Below are 16,773 nucleotides of genomic sequence, written 5' to 3'. Positions count from 1 at the left end.
AACGTTAGTCATTCTAACATTCTGTATCAAGTCACCCTTAAGAATTTGAGAAATAATTTTGCATTTGTCATCACAAATACGAACTATTGAATGCAATAGTAGTGACTTCTTATATCAATGATAGATAAATGATGCCTATTGGATGCACCGGTATTAGAGTTTAAATGCCAAGTTGCCAACTAATCCAAGATATGAAAAAGAAAACAGTGAGGGAAATATAAGAAGAGCAGGGCTAGACATATGAAATGCATGAATGAATCAGATTCCATTACACCATCTTGTATCAGATAGCAGCCTTAAGTTCAACCAGCAAAATTCCACCACCGACATTTTGTTTCTTCATTCTACATGTGCACAATTATAAAACAAATGGCTTCTATAAAAGCATGTCCTCTATTTTTTGACCTATGTGCCCAAATTACCTAACTAAAAAAATCCGGAAAAGACCAAAGGTTCAAATTCAACACTCTCAAGCCATGGAAAGGAGAACAGACTGATCTATCAAGGTAAGAATGACAAACTTTCACAATCATATGATTCAAAACAGTTGCAGATAAAAGGGTAAGGAGAAGGAAATAAGATGAGTGAAAAGCATCCAATCTCATGTAAATCCTACAGCGCCCTTCAAAAGAATAATTTTTGCATTCTAATGCTCTGATTTCGATATAGAAGGAATGAAATAAATTTGTTGCCAACTAGCATCCAAAAGCCACTACAGTAAATGAGTTTATGGTGGCAAGGAGTAAACAGACAAACAGAAGGATAAATTAATATAAGAAAATGATAGGCTATATCAGAGGGAAAAAAAAAATAGATGATTAAAGCTCACATGACAAATTCAACAATAGCAGGCTTGGAAACTCAAAGATGCACTATATTATTTAAAAATAAGTGTTTACTAAAGCAACAAAAAACAATAGATATTAAGGGGATAGTTGCTTAACCTATTTGTAAAAGGTAGATTCTCACAAAGTGTCAATATGGTTGGACTTCACCATGTCAAGATGTCACACACGTCCATGATAAATCCAAGCCATGACCTATATACAATCTAATCAGCTTGATCCAAAACTCATGTAGCCTTTATACTTATTTACTTCATCTGTTCTATAAAAATGGTATGATCAAGATCAATGTTAGAGTGGACTTTATAATTGAAATATCTCAAAATTGCTCTGGCTGGAACCTGCTCCAACCCAAATAATCGGGCCAATCTGTTACGGTTCAATCTTCTGAAGCAAGCAGGCATACCTTCTCGAGTTGTGTTGGCCAGTCTACTCCAAGAATCAGGGGATTTAGCTCCATCGCAACCCGGAAGTCTAACATTGATGCAGAAATGGACCCACTTTGTTTTTGGGTATATCTCACAGGCTGCATCCCATTCAAAGAGGCCATGGACCAATTATGACATTGGTCAATAAGATTTTGTCCATTCTTTGAACCAGCCAGTTCCAAACAGGGTTTTATCAATCTCTTCATGAAAACATCGAGACTATCGTTCAACAAATTGATACAATCTACTGAGATGTTTAATCCCTCATTCTCCAACTTCTGTTCCAACCTCTTCCTCAAAGAACTGCTATCAGGAAGTTCACCTCTACACTGACAAGTCTCAGAAGCAGATGCCAATCCATTCCATGGTACTTTTTGCATTCCTTTAGCATTCAAAGAGATGCCGAGTGGAGCTCTAACAGGACTCCTACTGTGAATGCTTGGACTTCCTGCAGCTTGATCAACCTCTTCTCCATCCTCCACAGAGCCAGGCGGCCTGCTACCCAATGAAAGCAACTCAGTAGTACTCTGCTGTTCTTGAACTTTAGGAAGTGCATCTTCACAAGCTGTACCATGGCTCTTCGCATGAGGCCCTAAAGGACTTAGACGGTCCCTGAACTTGTGATCACGAAGATTTGGGGTCCTGCCTTTACGAGGGGATTGAGGAATGTCTTTGCACAGTGACTGAAGATTACTTCTTTGATACCCATTTGCCAATTTAACACTTAAAGAACCTTCCAATTTGTTCTCTCTTGATGGAGGAGTCTTTGAAAGTGAAGCATTTCTAATAATTGATCTGAGGAGATGATTGTGAAGACGAACATTTTCTCTCCCTATTGCACCAATGCAGAGTCTATCAAACTCAGGTTTGCTAATCTTAAGGCTTAAAAATCCAGTGAGCAGATTGAAGTACTTCTCCGCTTTTAGACGCCCAATCTTCCTTTCAATCTGAGATTTCAGCTCTAAAGTATCTACTCGAGAAAAATGCCGACCACCCGGCATTTCAGTTTCCAAGTTCGTCACTATCATCCAAAATCTAAAATTTCAGCAAAAAAAAATATCAATATTCAGATAAAATCAACTTAATTCTCAATCAAAATCACCAAAACCCAAAAGTCCACTATCAACATAGCAAGTTAACAGGATGATCAAAGTCGAACAGTTCCTACTGAAATTACAGAAAGTTACTAAAATTAAAAAAATAATAATAAAAAAAAAACCATATATGATTTGTTGACTGGTAGCAGGTTTCCTGCTTCTTGGGATTAATGAAATACCATTTATTCAAAAAAGAAGAAAAAAACAACCCAGATAGAAACCACACTAAACAATAAATTAACTTCATTTAACTCATAAATCAATCAAAAACCACAAATCAAAGAGAACCCCGGAACAACAAGTTCACAAAATCTAAACCTACCAATCTCAAATTAAACAAAAAAAAAAAACTTAAAATAAGACATGAACTAATTCCATACAGTAAAAATTTCAGCTTTATTCATAAAACCCAACAAAACCAAAAAAAAAAGAAAAAAAAAAACCCAGACAGTAAAACAGCAAATGTAATAAACAGAAGATACTAAAATAGAAATAAAGCAAAACCCACCTGAATTAACGAACTACGTAACTGAACTCAGTTGAGTTGAACTAAATTTACAGCAAAAAAATTTAAACATTATTGTTCCAATAGAAACTTCACAGTAGAAAGAACAGCGATTAGGGCAAGCAGCAAGCAAGACTCGGTTTTTTCGAAGCTTCTTTTGGAGTCATCATGGTCAAAGAAACACATGCGTTTTTTAAACAACTGTAAACTGCTAAGCTGGTAACCTTTTTTGTCGTTGTATGCTCGGATCGTCCAATCAACGTGTGAGTTTCTGCATACTTTACGATTTTTTTTTTTTCAGTCTAACGCCCACCAAAATGGTGTACCTCCAAAAAAAAAATGCTATTTTTATGCTGCTTCCAGGAAAAAGTAAAATAAAAAAAAAATTTGAATCAAATTATGTCAAAAATTTTTAAACTTTACGAAAATTTTGTATAATATAATTTATATAATTTTAATTTTTATATTACTTTAATTTAATAATATTAATTTAATCACAAACTTTATCAATGTTTTACTATTAAAATGCTGGAGTAATCTTTGATTAAATAACGTGATTGTTAAATTTGTTGATATGACGTGGATTCCCAACGTTGTGAGTTGTGTTTGGTAAGAGAACAGCATCAATGATAGTTTTATATTTTCAATGGGATCGATAAATTATTTTTAAAATTTATTTAATTAAAATTTTTTAATGAAAAGTGTAAAAAATATTAAATAATTTTTAACTATTTAATATATTAAGTTAATTTTATTTAAAAATATAATTTAATGGTATTAATTTCATATTCTTTTCTTTTAACAATTTATTCTTTTTTAAAAATTTTCAATTGAAAATAATTATAAAATTACATCTCATTTGTATAAAAGATTAATAAAAAATTTACTTAACATTTAATTTTTAATAAAATATCAAATTATTTTATCATAAATTAAATCTTAAATTTTTTATGCTTTATTTTTAGTGACAAATTTGTTCAATTTATCAAATACCACCTTAATTTATTCATATAAACAACTTAAATAATGACATTTAATACAATATATATAATTTACTACTTATAAATATAAATTCTATATAAAGATTTAATAAATCTCATATAATTTTAAATTATAATTGGTGAATTTTATTTGTGATTATTGGCATCCAACTTTGATTTCTAGGGCAATTATGGTTCAATCCTAAGTTAGAGCCCTTGGTATCTTTACCTCCCTTTTAAATTGTTAACAGGCCTTAGCCCAAACATACTATCAGCCCTGAAGCGTTTGGATTAGCTCATTTGCAAAGGTCCATCTTCCTCCTTTTTTTGGGCCTATTAACTTTGAATAGAAGGCCCAAATACTTGGAGAATTATTTACACTTCAACTTTCAAGCTTCGAGTTAAAATTTGTTTAAAGTAATCCTTCTAAAGTTCCTTCACAACTTCATTTACCCTTTACATATATTGTAATAATAATATATATTATGTTTATCCTACTATTTTTATTTGATTAATTAAAATTTTGTTAAGAATTTAAATGTTATTTTTAATAATAATATTTGATTAGAGATGCAAATGAATATAACTTTCGACGAAATATTTGTGAATATATTCAATTTTTATTTATTTATATTCGTTTATTAAGCTTAACAAATAATTTTAGATAATATTTTTATATTTATTTATTAAATAAATTAAATACGAATAAATGTATATTTGATTCGTTTATATTCGTGAATAAATTTATTTAAAATTTGTTTGTTTATTATTTGTTTATAATAATATTAATAAAATTATATTTTTATTATTTACTTTAATTTTATTTTAAAATTTATTTATATTTATTTAAATTTATTTATATTCGTTTATAATTTTTTTTATTTAGTTATGATTTTTTTATTATTTGTGAATATATTTATTTATATATATTTATTTATATTTACAAATAAATTTATTTAATTTAATAAAATTAAAATAATTTATTATTTAAATAAATTAAACATAAATAAATAAAAATAATTTTTTTATCGTATACAAACCAAACATGAAGAATTTTAAAAATAAACAAATAAATTATTAACATACGTTCTTCGAATCATTTACAGCCTTGTTTTTGATAACTGTGGCTTGAGACGAAAGGAAGGCGATGTGGAGCTGACACGTTCACGCACAAGAAAAACATTCTCCAACGTCAGAAAGCATGCCATGCATCCCCTCGCCAGGGTTTTGGGGGCTACTAGCTTTTTGGAATCAACCATCACTTGCTACCCCAAGGCAGCAGGAACCATGCCCCAATCCCAACCAAATCGATTCCAAAATCCCAATCCAGTCCCCAGACACGGCCAAACCTTTTTCATTTTTTTTTCTCTTATTTCTAATTGTCCCGCCGGGGTGTGGGCCATACCCTCACGTGAAGTCCTCGTTTCCTACACGAACCTCTGTCCCCTCCCCTTTCTCCTATTTCTCTGTCCATCTTCTTCTTACCTAACACGTCGTGCTCCAATCCATTAAAGGCAAATCCACAGCTATCCCATTTTAGCTCCTTATCACTGTCTTTCGCTATCACCTTTGCATTTCACATATCACCCATTTTATTTCCTACATTTAATTTTTCCTAGATTTTTAAATTTATAAAAAGTGATGAATTTTATTATTCATTCCATCTCAAAATATTTCTCATATATTAATTTTTATCCAATTTTAAATTTTTTTTAATTTTAATATATTTAATATTAAAATTAAAATTTCATAATTTTAAATGTCAAAAAATAAAAAATATATAAAAATAATAATTTAAAAATATAAAAAATAAAAATTTTAGATATTTAAAAAAATAAATTATAATTTTAAGACATCCCAAAAATAAAAGATGAACAAAAAATAAAATAGAGGAGAATTAATATAATTAAAAAACAATTGCACTAGAAAAATATTTTTTATACTTAAAATTTATCATAAATTAAACCCTAATTATTTAAATTAAAATTTACTATTTTATCCAAAAAATCATATAATGTTGACACAACAAATCAATTTATTAATTTTCTTTTGAGCTATTAACTTTGTTAGTTATTATGGTGATTTGAAAAAGTGCCTTCAAAACAATGTTAGCAATTTTTTTCCACAATTAAGTTCAATTTGGTTAATATTTTCGTTTTTTTTTTTTTTGTTGTTTATCTTTAGTTTTTTATCATTTATTTTTTATTTATTTTAAAAAATAAAAAAATAACAAATAGCAAAAAAAAAAAAAATCAATGTTTTATTCGGGTTTCGTACTGTCTATAAAATATTAAATTCACCCCAACATTATTGCAGTAATATTAATGCAGTACTTGTTTTCGCCACATGCTGGCCTCAAAAAGGAGAGAACCGGTAACCGATGCTCCCAGCATTTATATTCTGACAAAACTTTTACTCATAAATGAAAATGTAATCACTCATTAACTATATATATTTATATAATTTACATAAAACATAAATACTATACGTGAATATAAAAGAATTTTATATAATCAACTAATTAATAATTAAATAAGTTTTATTATTAAATAAATTTTATTCAATCCATTTTTATTACTTTTCAATTATTTATGAATAAAATTATTATTTAATATAAAATATTTTTATATTTTTTAATAATTTATTAATTTCATAAATATTAAATATATTATAAATTTTAATCTAATTACCTTAATAGTTTTTCTCTCCTTTCATCACCATCAGTACATTTGTATATAAATTGATATCTCACCTTGATTTTAATTTCATCATTGTAATAGTTAATTTTATTATTATAATAAATAATCTTATCATCACTATTATTTTTAATTTAACAAAAACCATTCTTACCATTTTGGTAAAGTTATGTCATATACCCCATATGAAATTTTTACCATTTTCAATAAAAAACAATAGGAAAACAATTTAAAAGAAATCCTTACCAAATGATCAGACTAAGAAATCCTTACCAACCTGCCGCTGAAGCTTACAGTTAACATTACCCATTCATGACTACTAAAAAGCCTAAAAAAAATCCAAAATCAATAAATTTTGAAAACAAAATTTTTTTCAACTATATTATTGATTTTATTATTTAAAATTACTGAAAAATAAATTATGCAGCACGATTTCTTACATTAAAAAATTATTTTCAAATGAAAGTAGAGAATTATCATATATATTATTAAAATATTTTAAATAATTAATATAATAAATATTTATTATCAGGAAAGGGGCCGAAAGAAGCAAGCGGCAGACTATTGCGAATCTTAAAAGGCAACATGAGGTTACCTAAAATATATGGGATAGCAACGTCACCCCATCTAATTTCAGGTAGGACCCTGAGCACGAAGCTGCTCCAACTTGCAATCTAAAAGAATATGAACAAAAATGTATAATAATTATTAATTAATGGCTCTGATCATTCCCCAACTTTGCGCTTTTTGATTTGGTGTTTTTAATTGTTTGTTAAATAGGTTTGCTTTTTTTTTTTTTTTCACCAAGTATATCTATGGGGGGTAGAATACCCTATTAATTCACACTCTTTCAGTTAAAATTACATTTTTTTTCTTTGAATATTTGTGAAAAATAAAGGGGTGTTAATGAATTTGAAAATCTAAATCAAAACGTATTTCTGCTAATTGCTTACAAATTTGGATTAATTTTGTATATAAAATAAATTTTAAATTTTAAATATGTTAAATATTATATTTTAAAAATAATTATATAAATTTATTGAACTAAAATTATAGTTCATATCCATTCAATTTTTAAGAAAAGCATAAAACTCCTTTTCAATGGATCATTCATAGTCTTAATTTACATGAAATAATATCTGCCAAACAAATTTCACATAATTTAATCCAAGTCCACTTTAATTAATTTTAAAAGAGACTAGCTGGGCAGAATTAATTTTATCAAGTACAATATATATTAAATTTAGGTGGAGTTTTAGATCAAAAAGTAAAAATTTTGAAAAAAAAAAAAAAACTGAACATAATTATATATTTTTTAATTTTTTATAAAATTAAAATAAAAATAATTATTTTATATTTAAATTTATTTAAATATATTAAAAATTATATTAAAATAATATATAAAGAACAAAAAAATAAAATTTTAAAATTAATGAATCAAATCCATAAATTCATATTAAATTTAAGGAATTTATAATTTTAAGTATTATGTAAAAATATTAAATCAAAACTAATAAAATCCGATCAGTTAAAGATTTTAAAAAATATATCTGCATCTGCACCAAGAAGCTTGGAATTTGTCGTGGTTGCCTCAATTCAACGAAACGGAGCGTTGGTGAAATCCGCGTCACACCTTCTTTCCATTTTCTTGTTTCACAATTATGGTGCTGTCCACCACCTTCGTATTCTGATTTCTGCCCCCCTTCCCACCTGTATTGCCTTTTTTTTTTTAATTTTAAATTAATTTTAATAAACACTCGAATACTTCATTGAATAATTAATAATTATTTTTATCTAAAAAATAAATTTAAATATTTTGTTTAAATTATATAAAAATTTTTATTCTAATTTGGTTTATTCACTTTTTAATACGGATCAACATTTTAAAAATAAAAAACAGATTATAAGTAAAAGTTTATATTTTATATTTATTAAATATCTTTTTTTTTTAAATAATCAAATGAATTAATTAAATTAAATTTTAAATTCATCTATAGTGCACACTAAGTTTACTTATTCTATTAAGTCAATGATTTCTTTTTTGATTAGCAATACCAATCCACCAATTGCACGAAAAAGGTGGTAGCATTATTATTTGATTAAAGAAAGAAGGAACAAATTGAAACATACTAACATAATTTACATATTAAACCCCATTTTCTACTAGATAATCATTTTGTTTTGTTAATTTTTCAACCTTATTAGAGTGGTTAATGACGTTCGTACTTATTATAACCCTTTGAAAAGATTCCTTAATTAGAATTTATTCATAAAAAAAGTAGGCAGGTATCATTTTCATTAAAAAATAATAAAAAAAAGAAAAACCATTTAGTAGTTTTAATTATGATATTTAAATTTTTTTTCTAAATCCAATGCCATTTGCCTTTTTAAAATTTTTTTTATTGTTTTGTCCTTATAATTATATTGAAGAGATAATTATATCCTTATAATTTAATTAATTTTTTTAAAAGATTTTATCTAAAAATTATAAAATAATTTTATTAATTTAATATAATAAAAATATTATTTAATATGTTGTTGTTGTTGTTGTTATTATTATTATTATTATTATTAATTTTAATTATTTGACTACATGTAAAATTTGTAATACATAAAATTTAATTTAATATTTTAAATAATTATTTTAATTTTATCATAATTTATCACACTATCATTATTACATTTATATTTAAACATATATTTTATAACTAATTTTAATCTTATTATTATAATGATTAATCTTACTTTCATCACTATTTTTAATTTCATTGAAATGAATTTCATCACCAATTCAAATGGACTTTAAATTTGATTTCATAAAAAGATGAAATATCAAAATATCAAAATGCAGCAACAAATGGGACGAAACGCAGCGTTGCAGAAATAATAGCTAAAGAAAGGGGAAACAAATAAAATAAAAATAAAAACGAAAACCCCCTAAGTTGCTCACTTATTAAAAAAAAAAAAACCAAAATTTTCTCTTCTAAAATTTATTTCTTAAAAATTAAATAATTCAAGTTTCATGAACAATTATTGTACCCTCTCCTCAGCATTTATGTTCTACTGTTAATGAGTTGAAGTTATGATGTGGCTCCCACCACTTGCCAATTTAGGAGGAAATAATAATACCCTTAAGTGGAAGGGAATAGATCAAAATTTGAAAAAAAAAAAAAAAGATAAAAATAATCCACACAAGTTTTTTTTTTTTTTTAATAATAATATAAAGATAAAAGAACAAATTGCATATTTTATTAGATATTATTTAAGAATGATTGTATAAATCAATTGACATAAAATATAATTATTTAACATGTATGATATATTTAAATATTTTAAATTCAATTTCGATACAAATTAAAAGCAAATAATCATTAATTAAATTATTAGTGAATTATTTAAATAATATTTGTTCATATCAAATAAAATTAACATTCGAATAGCACTTAAAGTACAACTTATCTTACTACTCAAATCAAAAAAATTTGTAAGGGAATTAAATTTTATAATTTCAAAGTATTTTAATATATTTTTTTAAATGTATTTTATTTATCAATTTTTTTATTAAACATGATAATTATTTAATCATAATTATAATTTTTATAAATATAATTTCATAAAAAAAACTACCATGTTTTATGCTGCAATTTGAGCTTTGTAATTGAATCAAACTCAACCCTTTCAATCCTAATTTAGCGTGAATGAGACGTACGATTGACATCCCATTGGGTGAATGAGACGTAGAAATTGCAAACTTTTGTAGGTCCCACAACACCCCCTGCCTGACCCCACAAGATTGATGAATAAAAATTGAAAGAGCCCTCAAATTTTTAATTTTATTTCCAAGTTTCGCCCCCTTCAATATATGCTGTCTCCGCCTCATGCACTCTCCAAAAGCCGCCTGCCCCGCAATCAGGTGTATCTGTCCAGCGCCGAAATGTCCCCATTTCTCCCGATGGCCCCAACAGTTTCTCAAATTTCCCTCTTTGGTCTTTGCATCACTTTGCCTTTAGCCCTTAGCAAGCTTGTTCATTCGGCACTGGTGTTTTAATCTATTTGTTGTGGATAACTGTGAGGAGAAAATTAGATGCCTGAACGAATGAATGAATGGATGACACGCGCTTGTTTTGGAATGTTGGGGACACGATGCAGTGACCATGGAAGAAAGGTTAAAGGATGAGTACAGTTTTAGGTACAAGACAATAGCTTTGTTGGTTCTGCTGAAACATTTTTTTCAGCTTACCTCCAATGACAATGGAGGCATACACTCATTGCCACGTATTTGGCTTTGGAGAAAATTTTGATCAAGATAGGTCAAAGCTTGAAACCTACTTCTAGAATTAGCTACTTCACAAAACAGTTTGATTCAAGTGTCTGACTTCGTCAAACAGAACAATTCAATTCGGGAGACTGAATTTTTTGAGCAATAAAGCCAAGAATGTGGTGCTTTAAGATAAATATGGATTAGGTCTTGCATTTCTAACATCGGCATCTTTACCATATGTGGTTATTAATGTAGCTTTTTGAGGTTCTTATGAAGAATTATACGTGTATGGATTTTCATTGACCTGGATAGTACTAGGACGGGAACAGGATACTTGGGGTTACATAAAAATTATCAAACACCTGGTTGGAGCATACAAAACTTCAAATCATGTTTATATTCTCCAGCTAAAAATGTTTGATTTGCCTGGATTATATTATATCTTCTCCTGTCATTTGTTGAAGAGATGGATTCTGATTCAGGTTAAGGATATAACAGGGAATATCACACTCATTTCCTGACCAATCAGAAAATTCTTCAGAGACAATATAGCATCCGAGATCATAAATTGGGAAAATTGTCATAAAAAAGAAAAACAAGTTTGATTTATTCCTGTCATACAGTTATGACTAAAGCCCAAAGAGGAAGAAGAAGAAGAAGAGGATTACAAAGTAATAAACAGAAAAAAAAAAAAAAAAAAAGAGATGCTTTTAAGATCTCCGACAGACTTTCATTTTTCTCTCTTTTAACAGTTTTAACACACTAAAACATAAAAAAGAGAGAAATCCTGTGCCGGAAATTTACAAAAACTCGCCTGAAAAATCATTTCCGGGAAAACCCATCCCCAGAAGTACACCAAAAATAATCTAAACCCCAAAAAAGAAATGTAGTGGTAGAAAGGAAGAATATTACAGCGAAACTAGATCATTTCAACGTTAGATTCACCTAAAAAAAAGACTTTTTCTCTTCAAATGAACAACTTCAGTAACTTCTTATCTGCTCCTTCGCCTTGTCCTTGGTGATCTGCAAACCCACTTTCAGAGCACGTCGTCATGACAGATTCCTCCGAGTTCATAGACGGAGTCCCTGGTCGTCTGTTATCCGGTACTTGCTTGCCTGTAAAGCTTGGAGTCAAGCAAAGATCTAGATCGGACGGCTGTAATTTATTGAATTCTTCAATCCTTTTACGCTTAGGTGAAACCTTAGATCTTGAATTGGAAAACCGACGGTTCGAGTTCAGATTTGTTGATGTTTCTTGCAACTTCCACATGTCCGTACAAGTTGCTTCGGATGCTTCGTCGGATGCTGGTGTCGGAGCCATAAGTTCAGGCATCGCCCGTAGAGTTCCTCCTCGTAGCACAGTTTCAACTGCCGCTTGGCAAACATGCCAGTTTCCAGTCCATAAAAGTCCAACAGCTCCGTTCACAGGATTCACTGTTCTCCCACAAGCTTCGAACAACAGTGACTGGAATAAAGCTGACGGATAGTTTTATAACAAAAGACTTTCAGAATCTGCAATCAAATGAAAACCCAAAATATGTAAGATTGAAAAATGAAGTTGTGCACCCGTACCAGGACGTTGAGATTCTGGAACAGCGGAAATGAAAGCCATAAGCCCCGCACGCCCAAAAAACTTGGCAACAAAAACAGTAGCGTGGCCTTGTGCTTCAGGACTCTCGATCCATTGCAGACAAGGACGTAAAATACAAGACTCGCTGCACCCTTTTCGTAAGACTCGACACCCGTTGCAACTCATGGCTCAACCAACCACTCTTCCCTTCCTTAACATGAAACCAGATATTCCCAAAACTTCGCTGCTGGCTGTGTCTAGCTGACTGTTACTTGGATTACAAGAAACAGGAAGGAAAAAAATGGCAAAATGAAAATGGGTTGGCAAAGAGCAGGATGAGAGAGAGAGATTAAGTTTGGGATGGGAGAGGGTACGGGGACACAAGAGAGAGATTCCAGAGGGTTTTAAAGGGAAAAAGGGTTGAAATCAAACTCTAGGGTTGGGTTAGTTTGGCAGTGGGTGGGGTGCGTTTATAGGGGAAAGTGTGGGTACAGTTCTTTGAGATTGGGGGAAGGGAAAGGGAGGGACGTTAGATTCCAAAGTCTTGGGCGCGAGCGGCTCCGGGTTTCCGCGGATGGTTGTCGCTCCACCGTTGGATTCCTTTCTTTTTTTTTTTTCCATTTTTAGTATCACATTTGAGTGGATGTTGATGGCCTTTCATGATTTATTTATTTATTTTTCCTTCTTCCTATGATTTTTTTTTTAACTTGAAATAAAGTAATATTACGTTTGAGGGGTATTTAAAAAGAAAAATGGAAAGGGGTCTGATTTGTGAGGAGTGATGGCATAGCATGCACATGAATTGAAAATCCCTGGAGCTGTGGGGTGAAGTTATATTGTAATGCTAGTGGGGAAAAATAAGCTAAATATTAAATTTAGGAGTAAATTTTTAAGATGTTAGCGTTTTTCAAAATTAAACGTCTTGTTTTATTTGAATTAAATTAAATATTATTGAGATATAATAATTTAAAATTTTTTAATTAAAAAAATAACAAAATGTACGTATAATAACGTCAGAGATTTAATATTAGGTTTGACATGTCTTTTTTTTTGTTTAGCTAAGTGACCCACATAGTTTTATACTCACAAAATTATAAATTAAAGCTTAATTTTTAGATATTAAATTTCTGATTACAAAAATCAAACCAAAGTGAAAACATTAGGGAGAAAGAACAAAATTATAACCAATTCTTACAAATTCCTCAAATTTTCAATTGGCAAAGCAACTCATTAACTCAAATCCTTGAAAATCGACCAAAACCTATACAAGTTATTTAACAAAAAAATCTAAAACCAAGAAAATCAACCATTATCAAACGAACCTCAAAGAACCCAACTGTGAGCTTTCCATATTCAAAAGTTCAAGTCTGGGTTTGGCATGCCCGAACCATTCATTCTCCAGCAGACGAAACAAGATCCCCAACATCTCATGCACCCAAAAAAAAAAACTCAGCTACATAGCCCTTGCATTAGAATTGGCAATATCTGTGGAAAAAATTAATATCCATTAGGGGATTAAGGGCTGGGTATGTGCTTTTTTGAGTTTTTTGATAGAAAGAAAACGGATAAAGATATAGGACAGTGGATATTTCAAGTAGTATTATTGTTTTTTCTTCCGGAATTTTGGCTGGCTCTTGAACTGATAATTTTTACTTGATAATTAAGAACAGGCACCAACGGGTTTTTGATAGAAGTATTTATTTTTAGTTGGCTTAGTAATTCCGAGTTGAGATAAGAAAAAAAAGGGGGGGGGGGATAGAGACAATACAGAAGCAAATCTGATAGGAAAATGGTGAGAGGCTATGGGATTTGAAGAACGAGAGAGAAATGTTAGAAATGATATGAGAAGAAAATGAAAATAGTATTAAATTTTTATTTAAAAATCTTTTATTGTTTTATGAGTCAGTTTTTTTTTTTTTTTTCACATGCTATAATTAAAAAAGTTAACAATATGTGTATATCATTCTCATTAAAAATTTTCAATTTGTTAGAATTTCATAACATTTAGTTTGAAATAATATGTATAGTCTTGAAATAAATAACGATATTAAATTTTCTTCTCAAATTAAATATTTAGTAAAAAAAAGTTGTATTTCTAGAGACTAATGTGGGTTTTGTATCATATTAGGAAATATAATCATTCTTAGAGGCATAATTAAAAAGAGTGTAAAAAATGGCGGAAAGCATGTTTAAACAATTTTATCACCTGCTTTAAAGGGATGGTTCACCATCCACCAAAGGAAGAAAGACTCATCGAAGGTCCCACCAACAACTTGGTAAGGCAATCAAATAATAAATGACTCGTTAGTACCCAATTTGGTTAAGATTATTAAATATAATTTATGCTTGCTTAAGTTTATTAAATGTAATTTTTATGACCTTTTTCAAATTTCACATAAATATTTTATCAATTATCAATTGTCTCAATCGAACCATCACTCTTAATTTCAAGCAAAAGGTAGATAAAAAAATCAAATATTTAAGGTAACAAAAATTAGACTCGAGAACTCTTTAAACTCTCTCATATCCATTAAAATTTCTAACACACAATTTATTGTCTTGCTTCCTAATTTTATCTTAAGCATTATATTGACTTAAGTGTCAAAGCATACCTTAAAGTAATAATTTTGACATTCTTTTACGTATTTTTTTGTTATAGGTCATCGTTGTCTTTCTTTTTCACCTTACCTTGCTCCTTACAACTAAGACATCTTAGGAACACCATTAACAATTATTTATTTATAAATCATAAAATTCATAAACAAAACAATTTTTAAAACATTTTTTTCCTTTGATAGAAATATTTAATGATCATAAAGATAAATTTATCATTTCACTCTAGAGAATATCTCAATGTATCAAAAAGAATATGCTAAACGTTTTTGTTAAGCTCATGCAATAGACCAACCTAATTTATTAAAATTTGTATCTAAACGGCCAAATCAACAACTCACTTGGTTAGGTCTAAATGTCAACCTTGATTGAAAACTTGCATGACATGTAAACTTAGGTTGAGCCACACTCGTTATTAGATTCGATTACTTAGTATGGACCTCATTGGCTCGGCTATGCCTCTTAGACAAGTATAAATATTCCATCTCATATCAAGGGAGCCTACCCATTCTTTATGTTCCTATTTTCACTATTTCCTTTCTTTTTCTAGCATTAACTTAAGTATCAAAGTATAAACATCGATACAATTACAATCTTTACTTCTAATTGATCTCTTACTTTATAATTTCAGGTTTTTGACCTCAAAATCAAGTTTCACAAAAATACCTTTTTTTTTTAACGGAGTCAAATGAAAATTATTTTTTATTTATTCTATAAAAAATTAGCAGTCAAATGTTAAAAAAAAAAAAAAAAACTGCAAACAAGTACTAAAGCTTTATTTTTCTTTTCCTTTCATGTGATTTTTTTTTATAATTTTGTGCTTTTGCGGTTTTACCTCAACATTTATTTACGATTTGATTGCTTTAGGTTTATAAATGTTTTATGTTCTTAAAATAATTAATAAAGAAAATTAGAAAACATATGAAATCTTTTCAAAATTGTAAATATAATAATATTATCTTATAAACTCCACATTTGGAGTGTGATTTAACATGAAACAATTACTTTGATAATTTTAATTCTATTATTGACAAAATAATTATTGTCATATTCATCGAAAAACTCCCACACAAAATTTTCATGCTTTTTACATGAAGAATCATGCTATTGCTTCGCATTGGTATAAACTCCTTGTTCACAACAAATTCATGTAATTAATTAGGATTAATTTCTTTTAATATTAATTATAAACAAAATCTTTACATTTGGTTTTCCTTTCTCTTCATGCATCTTGCAAGTCATGATCACAAAAAATACATGCATCCAAAAAAATTTAAATCAGTAATTAAATTTATAAGAAGAAATTACCAATTCAATTCAACTTTTTTTTTTATTTATATAAATAAAAATTTTAATTTTTTTGGTCCATAAAAATTTTAATTTTTTTAGTACGTAAAATTAAAATGGTGACACATATCTTTTATATATTTAAAAAAATTAATTAAAAAAAAATACATGTGTTATTATCTAAATTCTGCTTGTGAAATTAAAAAATTTTACTATCAATATATCAAATAATTTTTTATAAAAAAAAGTCTTTGGATACTTATCGAGTTTTCAAACCATAAAATGAAGTAAAACAATTAAATTAATTAAGCTTCAAGATTAATACAGTTGATCAAAATTAAGGGATTTCAAATTACTAGTAAATAATTAAGCTACTTTGTGCTATTAGCATAAACATTATTAGTGTGGAAAATAACGTAGAAAATTCGGACAAAGCCAACACGCTAATTCTAGAGATCATATTTTCCTATACTTATGTTATTGCTAAGAAA

The 16,773-nt window shown here is 28.5% G+C and overlaps 2 protein-coding genes across 2 annotated transcripts; both read right to left on the bottom strand.

The window, feature by feature from the left end:
* Positions 1–853: 853 nt before the first annotated feature.
* Positions 854–3,040, bottom strand: LOC111300719 (uncharacterized). Its single transcript, XM_022896335.2, has 2 exons — positions 2,879–3,040; positions 854–2,308 (listed from the first exon to the last, which is right to left on the bottom strand). The coding sequence occupies exon 2, from the start codon at positions 2,299–2,301 to the stop codon at positions 1,225–1,227; it is 1,077 nt and encodes a 358-aa protein (XP_022752070.1). The 5' UTR covers positions 2,302–2,308; positions 2,879–3,040; the 3' UTR covers positions 854–1,224.
* Positions 3,041–11,395: 8,355 nt separating this feature from the next.
* LOC111300718 (LOB domain-containing protein 37-like) lies at positions 11,396–12,823 on the bottom strand. The gene is made up of 2 exons (XM_022896334.2): positions 12,385–12,823; positions 11,396–12,288 (listed from the first exon to the last, which is right to left on the bottom strand). Exons 1-2 carry the CDS (start codon positions 12,566–12,568, stop codon positions 11,780–11,782), a joined length of 693 nt encoding a protein of 230 aa, XP_022752069.1. The 5' UTR covers positions 12,569–12,823; the 3' UTR covers positions 11,396–11,779.
* Positions 12,824–16,773: the final 3,950 nt, after the last annotated feature.

The sequence above is a fragment of the Durio zibethinus genome, chromosome 18 (genome assembly GCF_047325235.1).
Source record: "Durio zibethinus cultivar Kanyao isolate XHJ-2024 chromosome 18, ASM4732523v1, whole genome shotgun sequence".
Lineage (NCBI taxonomy): Eukaryota > Viridiplantae > Streptophyta > Magnoliopsida > Malvales > Malvaceae > Durio > Durio zibethinus.
The sequence above is the reverse complement of the archived record's forward strand: the minus strand, read 5'-3'. Positions and strand labels throughout refer to the sequence as shown.